Below are 18,894 nucleotides of genomic sequence, written 5' to 3' on the forward strand. Positions count from 1 at the left end.
AAATATAGTATTCTAGCACCTTTAAAAGTTGGCATCGAACCCATGTTTCAAAGAAATAAAACTCGCGCATTTATTTTTTATATATATATTTTCACAACTTATAACTAATTCAGGATTTGTGAAAGGACGCGCTGCCATTTACATTACTCTTTGCGATTACGTTTTTGTGTTTCCAACTTTTCGAGCTATCCAACTTGCACTCTACCGTAAAGAGTTGCAGGCACTGTCACTAGCGCAAGAAACCACGGCAGGGGAGCCACGGTAGAATGTCCAGATGCTTGGCAATCATACAGCTCAGCGAGCATGTCCAGAATCCTTATGCAAATCTTCTTCCTCCGTTCCAGGGACACAGCACAAGGTGAGTTGAGGCCTTTCTCGTAGCAGGCCTTTTCCATTCTGGTTATACTGGAAAAAAAAAACGCAGGATTGACTGAATCATTTACGCCAGATAAAGAGCTAGGACATCAGTTCTCCCCTATCGAATATTTTCATAGTGGGCAGGCCTGCCTAAGGCCCGTCTTTGCTCTATGAAAGGCGTTAGGACGAAGCGTTAGTGAACAAAGACTTTTTATAAATAAAGGTAATAATGAAAATATCGCCTGAGAGCATCGTTAACCATACTAGAAGTTGAGCACACCACTTTACCCGCACTTGTAGCATTTACTACAAGTACGGGTGAAGTGAAGTACGATAAAGTGGAATAATGTGCATTAACAAGTAAAACTATGGCTCATTAAAGTAGGTTATAAAACTAGTACAAAACTTGCGCTCTTCCTTCAGTACAGTAATTAGGAAATTGAAAGGCCTCTGAAAAGCAATTTTGCCAGACATAAATGCTAGGCGCATCCAACGACTGGCAGTCGGGCCATCTGCTTCATATTTGACATCTCTTGATCTTGAAAAATTCCTGCTATAACACAGCAAGCACGTTCGCCAAGTTCGGCAGAAAGTCGAAGGAGCCATGTGCAAAATTCCTGGACATGAAGCCCCTCACATCCCGTATGTCACTCATATGGCTCCAGAGAACAACATGCTCTACATAAACTACGAGTATCCTAACTCGAGGTGTTTTAGGAATTTTCAGAATTCAAATCGGAGATAAAAAAAACGGCAGCCAAAGAAAGAAAGAGCGTTCTCACGTGCCCTACGTGCATGTCTGTTTACTTTTTTTCTTTTATCTTGACTACAAAATTGTCAGAACTGTGATGCCTACTCGTATATTAAACTGGAGTAAAACTTCACTAGGAGGCTGAAATGCACTCTACCGCCTGAAAATAAATTCGGGACTTCACATGGCGCATATGTTCTCTCTGCTGACATGCCTTCTATTGCATAATACTAAGTACCGTTTTTTGACCGCAAAACTACGGAGGCAATTGCAATCCTTCGGTGGTCTGTGAAGTGCGAACAACAGGACCAAAATTCCTCGCGCCGCGCCAGTGCAACATTGGAGGAAACCATAAATTTAACCAAAGTAATATCATGACAAGCACGGCGTGACTGGTGAGAAGGTTAATTCACTGGTGGCGTTCAACATTCTAAAGGAACATATTGGCTTCGATTGGTGCTGATGTACCATAGTCTCCGCGGTAATATTGAGTATCTAGGCTTTTTAAGGTGGACCTAAGTATATAAGCGAAAAACCATTGAAAGAAATTTGCCACCGTGGGCAGAAAAACTGACTTCGAAAGCATAACACCAGGCCCTATTTGCAGTTTCGACTTTTGGGCCACCCGCTGTAAATATACTTTGCACCATGTACTGTGGATACGAAATAAAAACTTTGGAAACATAAACGGTTACCAATGTTACCGAACGTTTTGCCATCAACTCGGCTACCTCATCAGGGGCGACTGAAGTAGTGCAAAGATGGTAGATTTTTAAATGCGGACATTTCACGCAGTCATGAGGATGGTCTGTACACTACCCTTCCGGTCTTAGGTCCACTGAAGTACCCTATAGACTTGGCCATGATGGTGGGTCCCGAGAAGCCTGCAGCTATGATATGTGGTTCACAGGGTACGGTGATTGCGTTTCTGAAAGCTGGACGATGGGCTGGGAGAAACTGCTGAGCTTACTGTCTTCTCGCAACACATAACGACGTAATAAGAACATGTATTTATCGGCTGAGCTGAACAAAGCCTTCTATGGGAACACCGTGTTAAGAACGGCCCGCTGCAGTGCAAGTTTGCCACCCAGTTACAACTATGGCGGCAACATTCCGGGAGCGTCGCCGCCAACTTCTAGCCACAGCGTGACTAAATCGACTTTGTGTCGGGGAACAATACGGGCATCCCCCACTCTCCGTCGCTTCAGCTAGGATGCGTTCGATGAAGCAGGCTTTGTGCTGAAGCCGCCACCAACCTCTAGCCCCATCGCCGTTGTGACGGAATGAGTTCGGCGGGCCAACTATTGTTCCCAAACTCCCCAACGCGGACCTGATCTGCTACGGGTGCGCGAGTTGCCGCGGGAACGCCGTTTTGCGCTGCTTCGCACGCACCGACCAAGACGCAAGACAACGCGCTACCCGGAACGGCTCCGAGTTCTACGGGGCCCCTCTAACGTCGGCTCCGGACCTTCGCACGTGTGTGCATTTGTGTGTGTAGACTGTCCTGCGGGGAGGCGGCTAGTTTGCGATGCCGCAACGAAGGTTCGCATCACCTTGTATCGGGAGAGGACCGAGTGTTTAAACACCGCTGTTGTGCGGCTGCTCAGGACACTCTCTCTCAAGCAGTCATGTTAGACTGAAGTACTTTCTCAAACAGTCATGTTAGACTGATATAAATACTGTAAATAAACCCATATTCCTCGTTCTCGATGAGAAGCAGTCCTTCCCTTCATCAACGTCCTCAGCGTGGATAAGTTGGACGACGGCATGGGCCAGCTATACCTTCTAATTCATGCCCTACTCCAATCTTGACAACGGATCCCGAGCGATGGAATTGAGCCCCCAATCCTGACAACCGTCCACTTGAAAAAGTTGCCCGTCACCTTTGACGGTGCGTCGAACGAAGCTAAATTAAATTATGGTGTTTTACGTGCCAAAACCACTTTCTGATTATGAGGCACGCCGTAGTGGAGGACTCCCGAAATTTTGGCCACCTGGGGTTCTTTAACGTGCATCTAAATTTAAGTGCCCGGTTGTTTTCGCCCCCATCAAAATGCGGCCGCCATGGCCGGGATTCGATTCCGCGACCTCGTGCTCAGAAGCCCAACATCATAGCCAGTGAGAAACCACGCCGGGCGAACCAAGCTAACTTAGTATGACTACGCATCCCTTAGTTTATTATTTTATAGGAATGAGCTTATTTTTTGAACTTCTTGAAATAAGCATGTGCCTATTGTGGAAGCAACATATCACACTGAATAGACGTGGTCGCGGACCAGAATAACTTCTGATAGCGTACATAAAATGAACTTGCCGGTGACAAAATGCTATTGGTAAGAACAGCCCTATGAATTGCGACCGCTGATATCGACTAATAGCGCTTATTACTTTGCGAGGCAAAAGCTGTGGACACAGATCTCCTAGCCTCGAACTGTAGTTTTATTTAAAAAGAAAGAACATGCAAATTCACGAACTTCTGATGGTAAAATAACTGGTCTACGTGATTTTCCTGCAAAATCATAAAAATAAGAAAAACTATTCTTCAAATATTAAAATTGTACCTTGCAGAATGGCCACAGGCCAACTTCGATTACTCATTTAGTGACTCGCACACTCATTTCACTGGTTTCACTGGACTCACACACTTTTTCACTGGTGCCCAGGTTTAGGCAACCTTTTGATTATCAATTACTTGATTATCAATTACCTTGAACGCGCAGGTTTTTCCTGCGGTCATCCCGTTTTGTATAAAATTACGTAGTGCTAACTTTCTTTTGCACACATGTAATTGTCTGCTCCACAATGCTTCGGTCTTCCTAGGATATTCGTGGGCACGATGATGATAGTGACACTGGAACAAAATGAGCTTATACACACGTGCATCCCAAGCGTATAGTATTAGATGTCATGCTCGAAGAAGCTATTATCAGCGGGCAAGCAGTTCCATTTCATCGCCTTAACTTTACTCCCATTGTTTTTATTTCCTACAGAAATAATACATAGTTGAAACTCGACTTAACGAAGTGATGACCACGCTCTAATTATTTTGTTAAATCGGGAAGTTCGTAAAATCGAGAAAGGAATTTTTCGGTCCTTCGAAGTCTAAAAGTGCAACGTAGCGACACACTAAGGCTACCGCGGCATTGTATTTGCCGCTAATCCAGCCATCTGTCGCATAAAGCATGAAATAACGAAAGCAACCACCGCCGCCCCTACCGAGGCGGTGCTGAGTCGGCTGTTCCGTGCATGGGCGCGGCGTGCAGCCTCGTCAAAATAAAGCTAGGGACGGGCCCATGGCGTCTAGATGTTCTAACGCGATAGTTTTAGAGCGCACGCTTGAAGAGGAACCCGTCTGTGTAAAAATTAGAAATAACCGCTTTTTTTACTCAGTTATTTCAGGAAAGACTTCGCTAAATCGAGTTCGGTCAAGTTTGTTTCGTTAACTCGGGTTGATGATAACATTGAACCCGATGGGCACCCGCCGGGTAATGTAAATTTCTTCGTTACGTCGGGAACTTCGTAAAATCGGGTTTCGTTAGATCGAGCTTTAACTGTAGTTACTCAAGCTGAAGTATAAAAAGTCTGCAGCCATATGGTACACTCACCTACATGGTAATTCGGGAGAATAAGGGTCATCATACGTTCCATTAAAGAGTTTCTTGTATTCAGCAGTGCATGCCTTGAACTCCTCGACGTTTGTGCAGTTTACAGTCATGACGTAACCTAAGGACAAAATTACACCAAAATTGGCATTAGCATCATCACAAATGACACCACATGCGTATTCTATGCGGCTTTTTCTTGTGGCCCTGAGGGCACCTCCACAGAGCACTTGAAACCAAGCGCAGAAAATGCCAACATTGTGTAATCTAAGTGCGATGAAGTGCGAAGTCCGGTGCGATGTTTCAGCATATTATTATGGCTGTCTCAACCTGATCATGTGAATTCTTCGAAGCCTTTGCATTGATTTATTTACACTGATTTCTGCGATGTGAAATTTATCCGAGTTTCCTCCTACCTTCTCGTACTCTTTTCTCAATGTTTCTTTGTAATAGGTCCTCGAACCTGCTTTTTTTATAATGACATAATTGCGCAAAATTGTGACTACACGTCTTAGCATGGCAATCAAGTTTCTTCGATGTGCATCAAAATATATTTACCTTTTGTACCATTTGTATATTCAGTAGCATTTATATCAATCCATGTTTTGAATTCTTTTGTCGTTGCATATTTATTATTGCCTGGTTGTCATTGCATGCAAGCTATTCTGCTAAAGAACTCTATAAAGACTGTAGCAAAATATCGTGCGAAAATCAAGGAAGATGACTGCAAGAGTAAGCGAAGCGTGGCTTCTCGTCTTTTGGTTAAAGCAACTTCACGTTCTACGTCATTCTTCACAAGCCGACAGGCCGCAGAGTCGCCTGGGTTCTGAAAGTGTTTAGGAGCCACCTCTGCCTCTATCTCTCAGTGCACTATTAGTGCACGGCCAATATGAAAGTTCGCAGGAACCTGCGAAGCAAGGTTCCTGCGAAATTTCATAGGTGTGCCTGTGCCGCTCGTTGGCCTCAGAAGTGAGAAAAAGCGTGCCTTCAACCCCGTGTTCTGACGTATGCTCTCCACCTTTCTCGCATGACAGCCTGTCGTCCACACCGTGCGTGAGCACCCGAGCAACAATCAAATGAGTACTGCATGCCACGTACGCTTTGTCCCGAAAGCCACGACCGCCGACGATTCCGCTGCACTACCTGGCTCTTTAACCGTCGCCTTCGGCAATGGAAACCGATAACTCCACTTGTGTAGCAAAGCCAGCTCTAACTGGTTAGACTTCTACCTTCGGAGAAAACAGTTGTGTTCCTCTCCTGATACTTCATCAGGCTAATGACTCTCTCATGCACGATAAGTAAACTCTAACGCGAATAAGATACCGCACCTTTCGCCCTTTCAAATTCGCAAGAACTTATTTCGTGGCGTTCAGCATTACTGGGAGAAGCCACACGAAGTGGCTTCCGTATACTTGCGCTTACGGTTGAGTTCGTCCGGCATATACGCGGCGAGGTACGAACTCCGCGATAGTTTTCCAGACAAAAACAACAACAACAACAACAACAACATAGTTTACGGATGTCGTTGCTGCAATAAAACAGTCTCGTCCACAGCATGCCGCCACACAGGCCGCCGCCACTCTCTTCTGCAATATGCTGCCCTTTACGCCGACAATACGTCGCGGCAAGAGCAGACAGCTCAACGATGGTCGACGCTCGCAAAAGTAGACGCTGTGTCAGGGAAAAGCTGGCAGAAGTAGCCATAATTATGCAGTAAAAATAAATTAAGATTGGGCATTAACACTTTGCTTGCATTAGAAATGGAAGAGGAACTATCAAGCTTCGAGCCTTTATTTTGCATGACTATATATTTTGTATTAAAAAAAATGGCCCGCTTACCGCCATTGGGATCCTATGGAGTGGAGCTTGTGGTAATAATCACCCAGCGTAGTTAGAAGAACACGAAAATTCAGAGCATCGCCGGCCTGACCTTGCTACGAAGACTCCATTTCAGTTCAGAAGTGGTCTTTCCAGTTTTATTTCGACATCAATTATATAAACAATCCAGGCGAATTTGCGTCGTCGTCGTCGCTATGAGGTTTCGTATAAAGTACAGGCACGGTAAAATCATATCACGCCCTGACCGCCGTTTTCTATTAGTGTGAGGGAAAGCGTGCGAGGGTGAGCCCAGAAGGACAATGGCTTGATGGGAGCGCAATGTTGGAGGTCCCGTGATAACGATAACACGTGTCCCTTGGGGACGTCTTCTGGGAAAAAAATGCGCCTTTCGCCCCCGCAACCATTTCAAGCGATTAAGCGAGCGTCCAGCTCCCGCAGTGACTGCTTTCCCGTGGAGAAAATTATTTTTCCCTTCTAGACAGGTGCTCATGGATGGACTGGTGAGCTGACGAATCCAGACATTTTTAAAGGGGCCCTGAACTACTTTTTATCGTAGTGGAGAAAGGCATTTCAAGTTAAAATAGGCCATTTCAGAAATACTTTGTGCAAAAAGTACTTCAATTCTTTCAGCAGGAGCGGAGTTTTTGGCAATCAAACACGGCCTCCGCTGTACTCCAGTTCCTTTTTCAAACGAGACTTTCATTTGAGGGATCGCCAGCCGTTTGTGCGCAGGTGCTAGCAGGAGAGGGTGCGAAAGAGAAAATCTGGCGGCTACTGCTCCTTGAATATATGATTCTGCCTAGGCACTACGGCGGAGGTTTCTTAGCGCGTGTTGTATGCGTTGGTCGCTGTGTCTGAAGGCACGTCGAACGGACTTTCTCGCGCCTGTGACGCTGGTGCTGATTCAGTCATGCCGTATTAAACCTTTCTCGCCCCTTACGGCCCTCTACCTTCAGAAAAACGTCACTGATTTTCCCGGGGAGCAGTAGGGGCCGTAGAAGAGGCCCGGCCTGCTCTCCTGGTGCAATAATTTCGCTCTAGGTAGGCTTTTCGTATGCTTCTGTCCGCGACTTTTCAGGAGCATTTTTTGAGTGGTCCCCTTTGAGTGAAACAAACACACCGCGCCTTAGCAAGCGCGGTTGAACGCCACCGCCTGATGTTACGTCGTGAGGATTATTGGCTTTGAGTCTCACCCACTTTAGCTTAGGTTCCGGCTAGGTTTAGGTTACTTTAGGTTAGGTTACGTTACGGTAAAAGGCGTTAGGGTGACGCGGCGTATTCTCACAGTGGTTACGCCGTGAGGATGATTGTCTTTTCATCGCGGCCACGTTTTTTTAGGTTAATGTTAGGTTAGGTTAACGTTAGGCTAGGTTAGCGTAAGAGGAGTTAGGGTAGCGCGCCGTATTCTCTGTTGCAATCGCACCGCTGGCACGAGTTGTTGCAAATGGGTCGCAAGCCCCAAGGGTAGCGTTGGCCTGGCGGCCTGGGGCACAACTGGAAGCATCCTAAGGTCCTGGCAAAGCATGAGTCGACTGCTAACAGAACAACTTGTTTATTCTAGCATCGCAAAAGAGCGGCCGGTCAGGTCGACCGAAGTGGAGAGACGGGAGAGCACGTCACTCGACGGAAGAAATCGGAGCCTCTCGGCGTCCGGGGGCAGCTGCTTTTATACTCTCGGAGTTGAGGGCAAGAAGGAACGTCTCGGAATGAGGCCACGTGACGGGGGCGCTCGGGCATGTTGAGACTAGAAGGTGACGCATCCGCCGGGTCGGCGCCGGTCAGACCTCCTCGCTTCACACTTGGGGAGCTCCTCTCCCCGGCTGCCGCGCTTTGACAAGCGTGGGCACCAACATGCACACACACACACACACGCACGAATACACATGGCATTGAAACATGCCTGGACGCGCTTGGCGGGGTGGCGTTGCGGCGGTGCTGAACGGGCCAAAATGTCCACCGCTTTGAACGAAGCCCCGGCGTCCGTTGCCTCCGCGCCGGCTATACCGCGCGTCGTAGGCGAAACGTAACATCTCATAGCGGTTGCAGGGGCGTCGAGCGTCACCGGTGGCCTTTGAGCCACTTGCGTTCAAATGAGGTCAATTGCTAAGTCACTCTGACTTCTACATCTTCAATATATGCGGCCCGGCACCTACTACGGTCCTATACTGCTCCCACGGAAACATCTGTCTCGTTGATTCCAAGGTACATCACCGTAAGGCGCGAGAAAGCTATGGTGCGGCACGACTTACTTAGCACGAGCGGCGCAGGTGCGAAACTGTCTGTCCTACACAGAGGTCGCCAAGTGGGGCTTCAGTGCCCATTGCTTCACCTATTTCACAGCGCCGGCAAGCCAGCGTCCGAGCGTAAACAAGCTCGACTCCACTCCGCAATGCCGCAACACCTAGGGACAAAGGTATATAACACACGCTAAGAAACCTCCTCAGTAGTTCCTAGGCACAGTAATATATTCAAGGAGCAAAAGCCCCCAGATTTGCATTTATTAGTGAATCAAATTCGTTATTTGAGAACGCGCGGTGACGGTTGCATACCCAACAGGTTGTATTTGTGCAAGCACAATTAGCACCTTTAAATGTTCGCCTTTCTATCATGTGGAGGACGGTGCGCGGCCTTGGCTTGTCTCCACAGCAACGACACCCATTCTCAGCCCTAGCCCTCCACCAAGGCCGCTCACAGGTCGATATAGCCGAAGATTTCTGTGTGAAGATTGCGGGCACTGTGGTCACCATCAATATCGAAATTCTGGGTAAGGTTCCTGCGACACGCTTCCCAGAATTGAATGTGTCCTTCTCACTTGAGGAATTGGACACTGCTCTGGCAACATGCAGGCGCTCATCGTCGCCAGGACCAGACGGCATCACCTACGCTGCTTTATGCCACCTAGGTGAAGATGGCCGAAGCAGATTTCTGGGATGTTATAACCAGTCATGGAATGATGGCGTCGTTCCTGAGCGGTTGAAGTCCAACCGCTTGATACCATTCCTGAAGCCTGGAAAGTCGCTACTTGACCTAGCGTCCTACCGACCCATTGCGCTGTCCAGCTGTGTTGGAAAGGTCATGGAAAGAATGATTCTCACACGCCTAGAATGGTATCTTGAGCGCCACAACGTATACCCCGAGGCCATGGCTGGTTTTAGAAGAGGCCGTTCCTCTACTGACAACGTCATCGACCTAGTCACGTCTGTACAGCAAGAAAAACCCCACAAGCGTACATCGGTTGCACAATTCCTCGACGTGAAAAGCGCCTATGATAATGTAACGCATGAAGTCATCCTTGATATCCTGGAAAATAATGGAATTGGTGGACGTATGTTTCGGTGGATTCGGAGCTATCTAGTCAAAAGATCCTTCTTTGTGCACAGTGCAGATGGCCGAACTGCTGACCATTACACTTGCCGTGGCGTCCCTCAGGGTGAGGTTCTTAGCCCCACTTTGTTCAACCTTGCAATCCTTGGACTTGTAAACGTTCTACCACATACAGTAAACCTTTCCATATATGCTGACGACATATGCATATGGGCCACGGCAGTTACACGTCTCCAGGTGCGTGCATGGCTGCAAAAAGCAGTGACCCTAACATCATCGTACCTGCATGCGCAAGGCCTCAGCATTTCGACCGAGAAGTGCGCCTTAGTCCCTTTTATCCACAAGCCCATGACCTGGTACCCCATTTCTATTGACCACCAACCAATTTCCTACGCAAAAACTCGCCAATTACTAGGCGTTATTATAGACAGAGACCTTTCATGGAGCCCCCATATATCATACTTGAAGAAGAGGCTTACTTCTATCTCCCATATACTAAGGTTTCTTGCCGGTAAAACGTGGGGCACATCCGTGGCATCTATGCTTCAACTATACAGGGCGCTCTGCCTAGGATACTTGCGATACAGCACACCAGTGCTGTCCAATGCTAACAAAACTAACATCCATGTCCTACAGAGCATTCAAGGCCAAGCCCTTCGAACATGTCTGGGGCTACCTCGAAATGCTTCAACCATGGCAACAATTGCCACCGCGAGAGACCACCCAATAAGGACCTATATAGATATTGACGCACTCCGGGCGCATGTTTGCCATATATCCAGAGTCCCTGACCATCATCTCGCTCGCTTGCCTGAGAAAAGACCCAAGGCAGCGTTCTCCAGATCAATTGCGGCTAACCGGCACTCTTTGTCTTTGAGGCACTCACCCGCAACAAGAACGCCATCCCCTATGTGGTGCTTGAAGACGCCTCCTGTGTACCTTGCTGTTTCAGGAATAGTGAAGAAAGCTAGCCTGACCACCGCGGCTCTCAAGCAGATCACATTGGAACTTCTGCATTGTTCATACGCTAACCGAATTCATGTTTACACGGATGGTTCCGTCTCGGAAAATTCTACGGGCGCCGTTCTACCATCTCAATCGGTCGTCATCAAGTTTAAGACTTCACACGTAACGACATCTGCAGGTTGCGAACTGGCCGCTCTTCGCGCTGCTGTCGAATACATTGAAAAAGAACCGCCCAACAAATGGGCAATATATTGTGACTCGAAAGCAGCCCTCCAGAGCTTGCGAAGCTTACGACGTGGCAATTATGAACAGCTGGTGTCACAAATCAGCGAAACCTGTCATTGCGCTTCTGAACGAGGACATGATATCATATTTCAGTGGCTGCCGGGACATTGTGGCATCGTTGGTAATCACCTCGCCGATGACGCTGCCCGACGTGCCCAGGCTGGCTCACCGAAACTCCTTATACCTTTATCCAGAGTCGACGCCGCAAGAGAGCTTCGCAGTCTCACTCGTACTATCACGTTAGGTTGCTGGCATACACCACAGAACTCTAAGTGTCGTTTATACAGCCTCGACCCATCACTGAAACTTAAATTACCAGCGAACCTTCCACGACGTGACGCAACACTGCTGTGTCGGCTGTGGGTAGGAGTAGCGTTCACCAACTCCTACAGCTATCGTATTGGAATGGCGGATTCACCAATGTGCGCTAAGCGCAAGTGTGAAGAGACCATCAGTCACCTTCTGTGCCACTGTTCTCGCTTCGATAATCAACGTGAGACTCTCCAGTGTGCCTTAAATAGACTGGATGACAGGCCATTTACGGAAGCGAAGTTCTTGGGAGCCTGGCCTCACAGTTCATTAGCCCAGAAAGCAGTTCGAGCGGTTTTTCGCTACCTGAGGGCAACAGACTTGAGTGCCCGACTATAGACATCCAACACCTAAATTCTCTCTCTCTCTTTCACTCCCCATTCCCATCCCCACGTGTAGGGTAGTAAACTGGACCCTGACTGGTGAACCTCCCTGCCTTTCCGTCTTCCCTTCTCTCCCTCTCTCTCTCGCCTTAAAGAAATAATTCCGCTTGATAGGTCTCAGGTTCAAATTGAATTTGCAGGCTTTTTACAAACAATGTGAAATTTCTGCCCAAAAGATATTTGAATGACAGTTTACGAGAATATTTGGCCCATTTCAACATAAATGTAGTAGCGACTGATGTTTCGTCGTGTGAAGAGAAGGCAAGCGTGGGTATCTACTCGCCACCCCTCATTCGGTCTTTTTCACTTCGCCTACCAGATTACGCATGAATTTTTCATGCCGAACTTCTGGCAATAGTTCTTGCCTTGCAGAAAGTACACCTTCAAACTACAGTAGTTTTTATCGTCACAGATTCTCTATCGGTATGCAGCGCACTTACTGCGTCTACAAAGTCGACAGCATTGAACACGTTTAATGCATTAGCTCCGCCTCACTGGTAGGGGTCCCAGGCCACCGAGACATTCATAATAATGAAATAGCCGATGCTCTAGCACGAGCTTCTATGCTGCCGGCAACTGCGCACATCACTGGATCCAGATATAGGCAATTTTATTTGAGCGAAGACAAAAAAGCCCTGTCGTTAGCAAAATCTACAGATTTTTTGCACCAAAATTATTCTTGGAACCGGCAAGGGTGTCCTAACCGGAAATTCGGAGTTTCATTTGTTTGGCGGCCCCCCCGTTGCCGTATTCCAACACTTCATTTTTACTTGCACAGATGCGATCTGGCGGTATCCTCTCTATGCTACCTCTGCAATGAGCTGGAATCCATAGATCATATTTTATTATCACGTCGGTGGTTTTCTACTCGTCGAAAACTATGTCTAGAAATTCCGCTTCAAAATTTAGGATTGCCTCTAAGCAGTACTGTTATACTCTCCATTGGAGCAACGGTATTGGGATACAGCCACAGGAGCGCTTGCCTAGCCATTTATAATTTTCTATGTGGCACAAAAAGAATGCCTTGTTAATAGTTCTTACTTTCCACAATTGATTTACTTCTACTTCAATTTAGAAAATTGAGAAAGTTACTAATTACTAGTATTATTATTCAAAAGTTAACTTACACATGTTTACGTATATCATTTATATTATGCATTTCAGTAAAATTTTTCTTTTTTTAGTATTCCTATCAACGCAAGGCTTTCTATAGTATTGATCACTACTTTATCTCATGTATTCACAGTTTATTTTTCATCTTGGGTTATACATTTATTTTCCTTTTTGTGTTATTTATTTATGAACTAATTTATTTCATTTTTTCCATCATACTACCACGCGATTCGCGGCCTATCCCCCATAGTGGGTTTGTGCCATTAATTGAGGCATCATCATCATCATCATCATCATCACTTCTTCCGAGTGCCACCGGGTAACGACGGGCCCCGTTCAGCCTGCAGCGAATGTGTACCTATTCGCGTCTCAGTAGTGCAAATCAGCATTTGAACGTTCTTGAATCACCCAGAGATCCTGAGCATCACAGGCTCGCCTACACCTTGATTCTGTAATGCCTCCATGACTGCTGAGGTTTCGACTGTATCAAACGCTTTCTCGTAATCAATGAAAGCTGTATATAAGGGTTGGTTATATTCTGCACATTTCTCTATCACCTGATTGATAGTGTGAATATGGTCTATTGTTGAGTAGCCTTTACGGAATCCTGCCTGTTCCTTTGGTTGACGGAAGTCTAAGTTGTTCCTGATTCTATTTGCGATTACCTTAGCAAATACTTTGTAGGCAACGGACAGTAAGCTGATCGGTCTCTAATTTTTCAAGTCTTTGACGTCCCCTTTCTTATAGATTAGGATTATGTTAGCGTTCTTCCAAGATTCCGGTACGCTCGAAGTCATAAGGCATTGCGTATACAGGGTGGCCAGTTTTTCTAGAACAATCTGCCCACCATCCTTCAACAAACCTGCTGTTACCTGGTCCTCCCCAGCTGCCTTCCCCATTTGCATAGCTCCCAAGGCTTTCTTTACTTCTTCCGGTGTTACTTGTGGGATTTCAAATTCCTCTAGGCTATTCTCTCTTCCACTATCGTCGTGGGTGCCACTGGTACTGTATAAATCTCTATAGAACTCCTCGGCCACTTGAACTATCTCATCCATATAAGTAATGATATTACCGGCTTTGTCTCTTAACGCATACATCTGATTCTTGCCTATTCCTAGTTTCTTCTTCACTGCTTTTAGGCTTCCTCCGTTCCGGAGAGCATGTTCACTTCTATCCATACGCATGAGTATGAGTTACTAAAGTCAGTACCAGTGAAGGATACCGGTGACCATCCATGTTGCGAAGCAGTGATTTCAAGATATGGGGTGCTATGCAGGATGCCCCGAGTTTCTCGTTCACCCGAGTTTTGCCCGAGTTTGCTCGACGGCAGTCAGTGAACGGAGATAGCGCGCAACGGGCCGAAGGTGCAGGCAAAAAATATGTAGACAGAAAGTCGCGTATGACAACATGAGCGCACCCTGCGCGGCACGCTGCTTCCACGTTTCAAGCGCAGAAGGCTGCACAACGAAACGCGCCAGCGCCGCGTATTGTTATCAACGGATTATCGCAACTTAGCGATACCGTGACTGCCCCGCTGTCTGTCAGCACACTTGCCGTGAGCCGTTTGCCACGCCTTTCCCGGGCGCGTCAAGGGCGTGCCTCATCTTTCGGGCGCTATCTATCTATCCTCCATCGAATGCGAACGGGGTACATGCGGCGCATTCTTGCACCTACACTTTCACTCAAACGAATACGTTAAAATGCGACAAATAAAATAACGCACATTTTTATTTCTTTAGGTATCTGTTTTTCGTTTTCAATGCTAGAAATTTGTGATGATAAACGGAGATCGAGCAAATTATTAAATTTTGCACATCTTGCCGTGAGTGGCGACAGGGAGGCGAAAGCTTAGAAGCGGTACATTGAAACGGGTCGCACGCACGAGGGCGTTCATACGGTGATAAGTCGCCTAGGGGCGCTGCAGTGCTATTCTCAATAAAGTCGGTCATGATCCATGGAGGGTCATGGCCACTCTTTCTCTATTAGGGGAATAGAAACGCAGCGCCGCGGTACGGCTGTTCATCGCAGGCGCTTCACTAGGCTATTAAGGCCCCCGCTTTACCAACTAAAAACGACACAACAGCTGTCGCTGTAAAATGGCGGTATGTTATTTTAGAGTGCGTAGTGTCGCAGTTCAGTGAAAATGTACCAGTTTATCTTTGTGCGCGAAGCCTTTGCGATACATTGCGAAACGTGCGTGCTTCCCCAGCGACAGAATTCATCGCTTGTCATCGCTTGCCCAGTGAAGGCGCCTCTGAGCGCACGTACGCAGTATATGAGTGTGTTGTGCAGTCGAAGGTGCTTGCGGATTACCTCTGCTGGAGCCAGCAGCGATCGCAGATGGATATCGTAACGACACCGCAGCACTCGCATTTTGGCAGGTGAGGACTCTTGTGTGCAGTTATGAAATCAGATTTCGAACGGAGAGATGTGTTGGAACTGTTGAGTGCGCAGTGCTTGTGATGAAGAAATGTCATTGCACTGGGCCTAGAAGAGCGAGCGATTCTCGGACGCTGATCGTGTTTACGACGTTGTGGCTCCGTTTCATCACCGATGACAGAGCAGCTATCTGAAACGACTGCTGCAATAAGCCCTCCTCAGCATCGTCGTCCCCCTCGACGCCTTGCAAGCACCTACAGTGACGTGCCGATAATTATTTACTGTGCGCTACGCGCCGCAATGCAGGCAATGAAACCGTGTTGTGCGGCCATCTCAGCCCGAGAAGATGTGTGCCAGCGAGAGTCAACGCTTTGTTTTCGATAGTGGTGCTCAGTACATCACCGATGACAGTGCGTTGTGCGTGTTTTATGTCGGCGGTCAAGATTGTTGATGCCTCTCAGCTCGACACCGCGTCGCTGTTGCCGGCAGATAAGTTGGGCGTGCCCAACTGTAGTGGGTGCGCGCGCAATAGTTACATGCCTCGCGCGGGGCGTGACCTCTGGTTTTGATTGACAGGCGAACTCGTGCTAAACTCGTACATCGCGAAACCCCCTCCGAGTTCAACTCGGGAACATGGCGGCGGCAGCAGCAGCGGCAGCGGCATTGCATCCAGCGGCAGCAAGCGTCAGTATGACCGTCCTGACCCGTTCACCTGCATGACCGGCGGGGAGTTTCAGCGTCATTTTCGCCTGTCGAAGACATCAGTGTGCTGGCTGTGTGACGAGCGAGGCGAAGACTCTCGTCTGCGGTGACAGCGTGGCGGGCTTCATTCGCTCACCGTCTTAGAGCAAGTCATCTGTGCCCTCCGTTTCTACGGGACTGGGAGTTTTCAGGGAAGCGTCGGCGCCGAGCGTTACATCGGACGCCACCAAACTACTGTTAGCCACTGTGTCAGAGATGTGTCTGACGCGCTTATCGATGCGGCAGTGCGTAAGCGGTGGCTAGCTTTCCAGAATACTGCGGCGGAGCGGGCATATATAAAAGAATGCTTCCCACTTCGTGGGAACATTACGAACGTAGTCGGGTGTGTCGAAGGAACGTACGTAGGAATTAAGGCGCCTTCAATGTCAGCGTTACTGTGATTAACAGACTTTTTCGCTGGTTGATCACTTTTTGTCGATTGTTCTATTTATCTGTCAGGGTGCCTTCCAAATGGCTCACTTTCTTGGGAAAGGGGTTAAGTATAAATAGATAAACGGATATCACTAATTGTGTGAAGTAACCTATGAATCCTAATCTCATAAAGAACTTGGGGTTCTTCATTGGTGAAGTTACTAAGTATACACAATGCTGAATTTTGGTCATGCGTAATCTATCGGCCGCACTATGAAACAGCGAGGCATTGCACAATTTGTTGCAGCGCGAGATGTGGATGTTGCGCCAAGCAGGTTGTGCCTATGCATTTGTGGCGAAATGAAAATGCATTGAGAATCTTAGTGTGTTGGCTTGCATGAAGAAAATACTTCAGATTGTTTGCTCTGTTCACTGTCGATGCATGTGCCAGAGGTTCAGTGCATCTTCTTTTTTTTGGGGGGGGGGGGGGGGGCGGCGTTATTTTGGATGGATAAATTGTATATTTTCGTCTCATAATGGGGCTCTAATTCTTAAGCATTAGAACAATGCACATCCGATACTCTGCAGAACTCTCTGTACGTGAAGATGTCATGAACCACCAAGGCATTATTACATATCGGGAGAAATGTGGTGCAGATGCCAATGAAAAGTGGGTCTTTAACCTACCATGATAAAAATAAAACTTGCAGAGCAAATAGACCATTTGTACTGCTTTAGAGCAATAACTACACAAAACGTGATATGCCCAAACGAGTAAACACTTGCCGCATTGCCAAAGTAGGCTGAGCGACATGCAGCATATGTTGGCATTGAACATGTCTCGTAACTGTTATTTTTATTGTAAGCCCTCGCTGTCACACCTTTCCCTCCAGCACTCCCTTTACTGAAACGTGGCACTGTCTTTCCATTGGTGTCATGATGATAATGGTAACGGCGGCAGCAAGGCTCGTTAATGCTTGCCTCTTTGATTCCTGTGAGTTTAGTGGTAAAGATTATGGCACGTTCATACATACAGCTGTGCTGCAAAATTTAACATTTGTGATTTTTTGGAGAACTAATTTGTGTTGGGAAATTTCAAAGATGTGCACCATTGTGGCCTAATAACTAGAGCATTGGTGAGGTTGAAGACGGTGTATTGGTATAGAAGCTTGAAGTTTAATTGCACAACAATTCGACGGGGCACAAAGAGAAATACACGCAGCAGAATGCTTTGCTGTGTGTGTTACACTCCTTTGTGTGCCGTTGAATTGTTGTGCGATCCAACTTAAAATAGAGCATAGGGCTTCTTTGGTGCAGGACCGAGGAAGTGTGAGCTATTCGACAACATGCCAGTGCCTTGCCACACACTTATGGAAGTCGGAAGGTTTGCAAACAAAGCTTTGCTTTCAAATCCACCTGCTCATGTAATACAAGCGCTGATTGAAAGAACCATCACACAAAAATAATGGTGAAATCAATGGCCTGTGAAAAGTGTAATTTGTATATAGATACTGTTGACATAATAGGTGCCATACCGGTGCCATAATAGGTGCCATACCGGCCTCAAAATTGTACTGGACAGAGCAGTTTGTTTCCTATGTGAAGCTCGACCTCCCATTACATGCTGTGCAAATAACCAAGCTCAGTTTGTTTTGACGTGCTACACAACATTCAGTGTAATCTGTTTTTGATTCTAAAGAAGTGCCAAACACCACCTCTTTTTCAAGGACGTCATGGGAATATTTGGCGAGACCTTTTTCAGCCCCTCATAATGGAAGTGTGGCCAGCCAGCTTTGCTTGGATGCCTTTATAGATTTCTGCTCCTGATCATTGTGTGCTATCAAATTGCAGAAGCCTATGCAACTGGTGCAAGGCATTACGTGTTTCTATAGTCGGATACAACTTTAGGAGGCTGCGGAATCTGCACTTTAAGGCAGGTGAACACAAGCCTGCACCAATGGGCACGCACTCGAGACTGATATCGTGCCGCCAGACAGACTAATATTGCTCGTTGGAGAGGGACTATTTCTTTAGACGTGTAGGCAATCGGCTGCTGCGCTTTGGTCATCTGGGTGGGGCCTCTCCTGTCTTCTGAAGTTTTATCCGACTGTAAAGGATGCTGCTTTTCATACAACACAAAAGGACAAAGTGTACAATTATTTGGCCTATGAAATGGATACATCAGAAGTGTGCTATGCAAGGGCTTAAGATGTGTGAAATATGGTACATGCAATTATAAGACAATGTTAAAGAATATGTGGTATCGAACATGCATGTAATTTGTAAATGCATGGCACATTTGAATTGGGGAGTGTTGCAGTCATATGCACAGTCTATAGGTGATAGCATTATTAAGCTCCTGCTGTTTCATTTCTTCATTGTGAATTACACACACCGTTCATCTTGTGGCTAATGAACACGCACTGTATTCTTGCACATAGAAAGAACAAACAGCATGATGACGTGTATGCTG

General features: G+C 47.0%; 1 protein-coding gene across 1 annotated transcript in view; it reads right to left on the reverse strand.

Moving 5' to 3' along the window:
• Nucleotides 1–45: 45 nt before the first annotated feature.
• The window catches only part of LOC135914809 (uncharacterized), a 36,811-nt gene continuing 17,962 nt past the window's right edge, over nucleotides 46–18,894 (reverse strand). Inside the window, exons 4-5 of the mRNA XM_065447736.2 lie at nucleotides 4,714–4,831; nucleotides 46–405 (exon numbers count right to left, since the gene is read on the reverse strand). Of these exons, the coding sequence (XP_065303808.1) occupies nucleotides 186–405; nucleotides 4,714–4,831 (338 nt within the window). The 3' untranslated portion in view covers nucleotides 46–185. The remainder of the gene's footprint in view (nucleotides 406–4,713; nucleotides 4,832–18,894) is intronic.

Source organism: Dermacentor albipictus, unplaced genomic scaffold, assembly GCF_038994185.2.
Source record: "Dermacentor albipictus isolate Rhodes 1998 colony unplaced genomic scaffold, USDA_Dalb.pri_finalv2 scaffold_25, whole genome shotgun sequence".
Lineage (NCBI taxonomy): Eukaryota > Metazoa > Arthropoda > Arachnida > Ixodida > Ixodidae > Dermacentor > Dermacentor albipictus.